Source organism: Anoplopoma fimbria, unplaced genomic scaffold, assembly GCF_027596085.1.
Source record: "Anoplopoma fimbria isolate UVic2021 breed Golden Eagle Sablefish unplaced genomic scaffold, Afim_UVic_2022 Un_contig_9342_pilon_pilon, whole genome shotgun sequence".
Classification (NCBI taxonomy): Eukaryota; Metazoa; Chordata; class Actinopteri; order Perciformes; family Anoplopomatidae; genus Anoplopoma; species Anoplopoma fimbria.
Window position 1 is genome coordinate 6,222 of NW_026553949.1, and position 1,279 is coordinate 7,500.

General features: G+C 49.5%; 1 protein-coding gene across 1 annotated transcript in view; it reads left to right on the forward strand.

Moving 5' to 3' along the window:
* Positions 1-813: 813 nt before the first annotated feature.
* Positions 814-1,279, forward strand: part of LOC129116970 (monocarboxylate transporter 12-B-like) — a gene marked incomplete at its 3' end in the record, with an annotated part of 3,163 nt that continues 2,697 nt past the window's right edge. The window contains exon 1 of the mRNA XM_054627579.1: positions 814-926. Coding sequence (XP_054483554.1) covers positions 814-926 — 113 coding nt within the window. The remainder of the gene's footprint in view (positions 927-1,279) is intronic.

Genomic DNA, 1,279 nt, shown 5'->3' on the forward strand with positions numbered 1-1,279 from the left:
CCTGGTCTTGGTCCTGTTTTTTCCTGGTCTTGGTCCTGTTTTGTCCTGGTCCTGACCCTGTTGGGTCCTGGTCTAGGTCTTGTTTTGTCCTGGTCTTGGTCTTGTTTTGTCCTGGTCTTGACCCTGTTTGGCCCTGGTCCTGACCCTGTTGGGTCCTGGTCCTGCTGTGTCACTGAACGCCTCTGAGGACATAAATAAACACTCTGGGATGTGGACTCCTGTCCATTAAACTTGACTGTCTGGGTGCGCTTCTTTTCTGACACCCGACACCTGAAGTGAGCCTATTCCCAGCTGAACCCTCCCTTGGGGGGGATGCAGTGAATGAAGCACTCCCTGTCTCAGTCGCACATGTTGTTGATGCTATAAAGGAGGGAGCACTTGGTTCTCGGACATCAGAGGATTTAGGGGTTGAGAAGCATCTGGGAGCGCTTGGTTAATATCTCATCACCTCCAGAGTTAATGATTGAAGGTCAGCTGGTGACTTATTGACCCAAGAAGCTTCTTAACCGGGGTCTCAGAGAGAAGGGGACGTTTGTTCTCTACTCTTTGTTCACTGCTACTCAGCTCCACCCGGCCGGTCTCCTCTCTTCGGAGGAGGAGGAGTGAGTCCTGAGTCCAACTGGACACCTGGAGGACTCAGATCCACTTCTTTGAATCCACTTCTGAAGGAGAGAACCAGATCTGAAGCCAGAGACCAAGACAGAGGGTTATTCTCTGGAACCAGACCCCTCTGGGTCAGGACTCGAGACCAGGACCAGGACCAGGACCAGGACCAGGACCAAAGGTTCTCTGGTTCACTGCACAGCTGCAGCAATGGTTGATGGGAAGCGGCGGAGCGGTGTGGTGTCGCCTCCGGACGGAGGATGGGGCTGGGTGATCGTCGGCTGCTGCTTCATGGTGACGGTCTGCACACGTGCAGTAACGAGGTAACACACACACACACACACACACACACACACACACACACACACACACACACACACACACACACACACACACACACACACATTTCTTTGTGTGTCTTTTATTGTTTCTACATGAACATGTTTTGTTTTTCTGTGTTTAGTCTTTTCATGTTTCATGTTTTTATGTAGAAAATAAAGATAAACAGCTCCACGTTTTTAGAAACATGATCCTCGACTGTGAAGCATCAGAACATGCTGGAGAACATTCCTCTATAATCACACGTCGTCTCCACTTACACTGTATTTACTGAGTTTGTTCACAGGGTGACTCTGTATGAAGCTTTTATTTTGTAGGAAGAGTCTCTACTAACAGA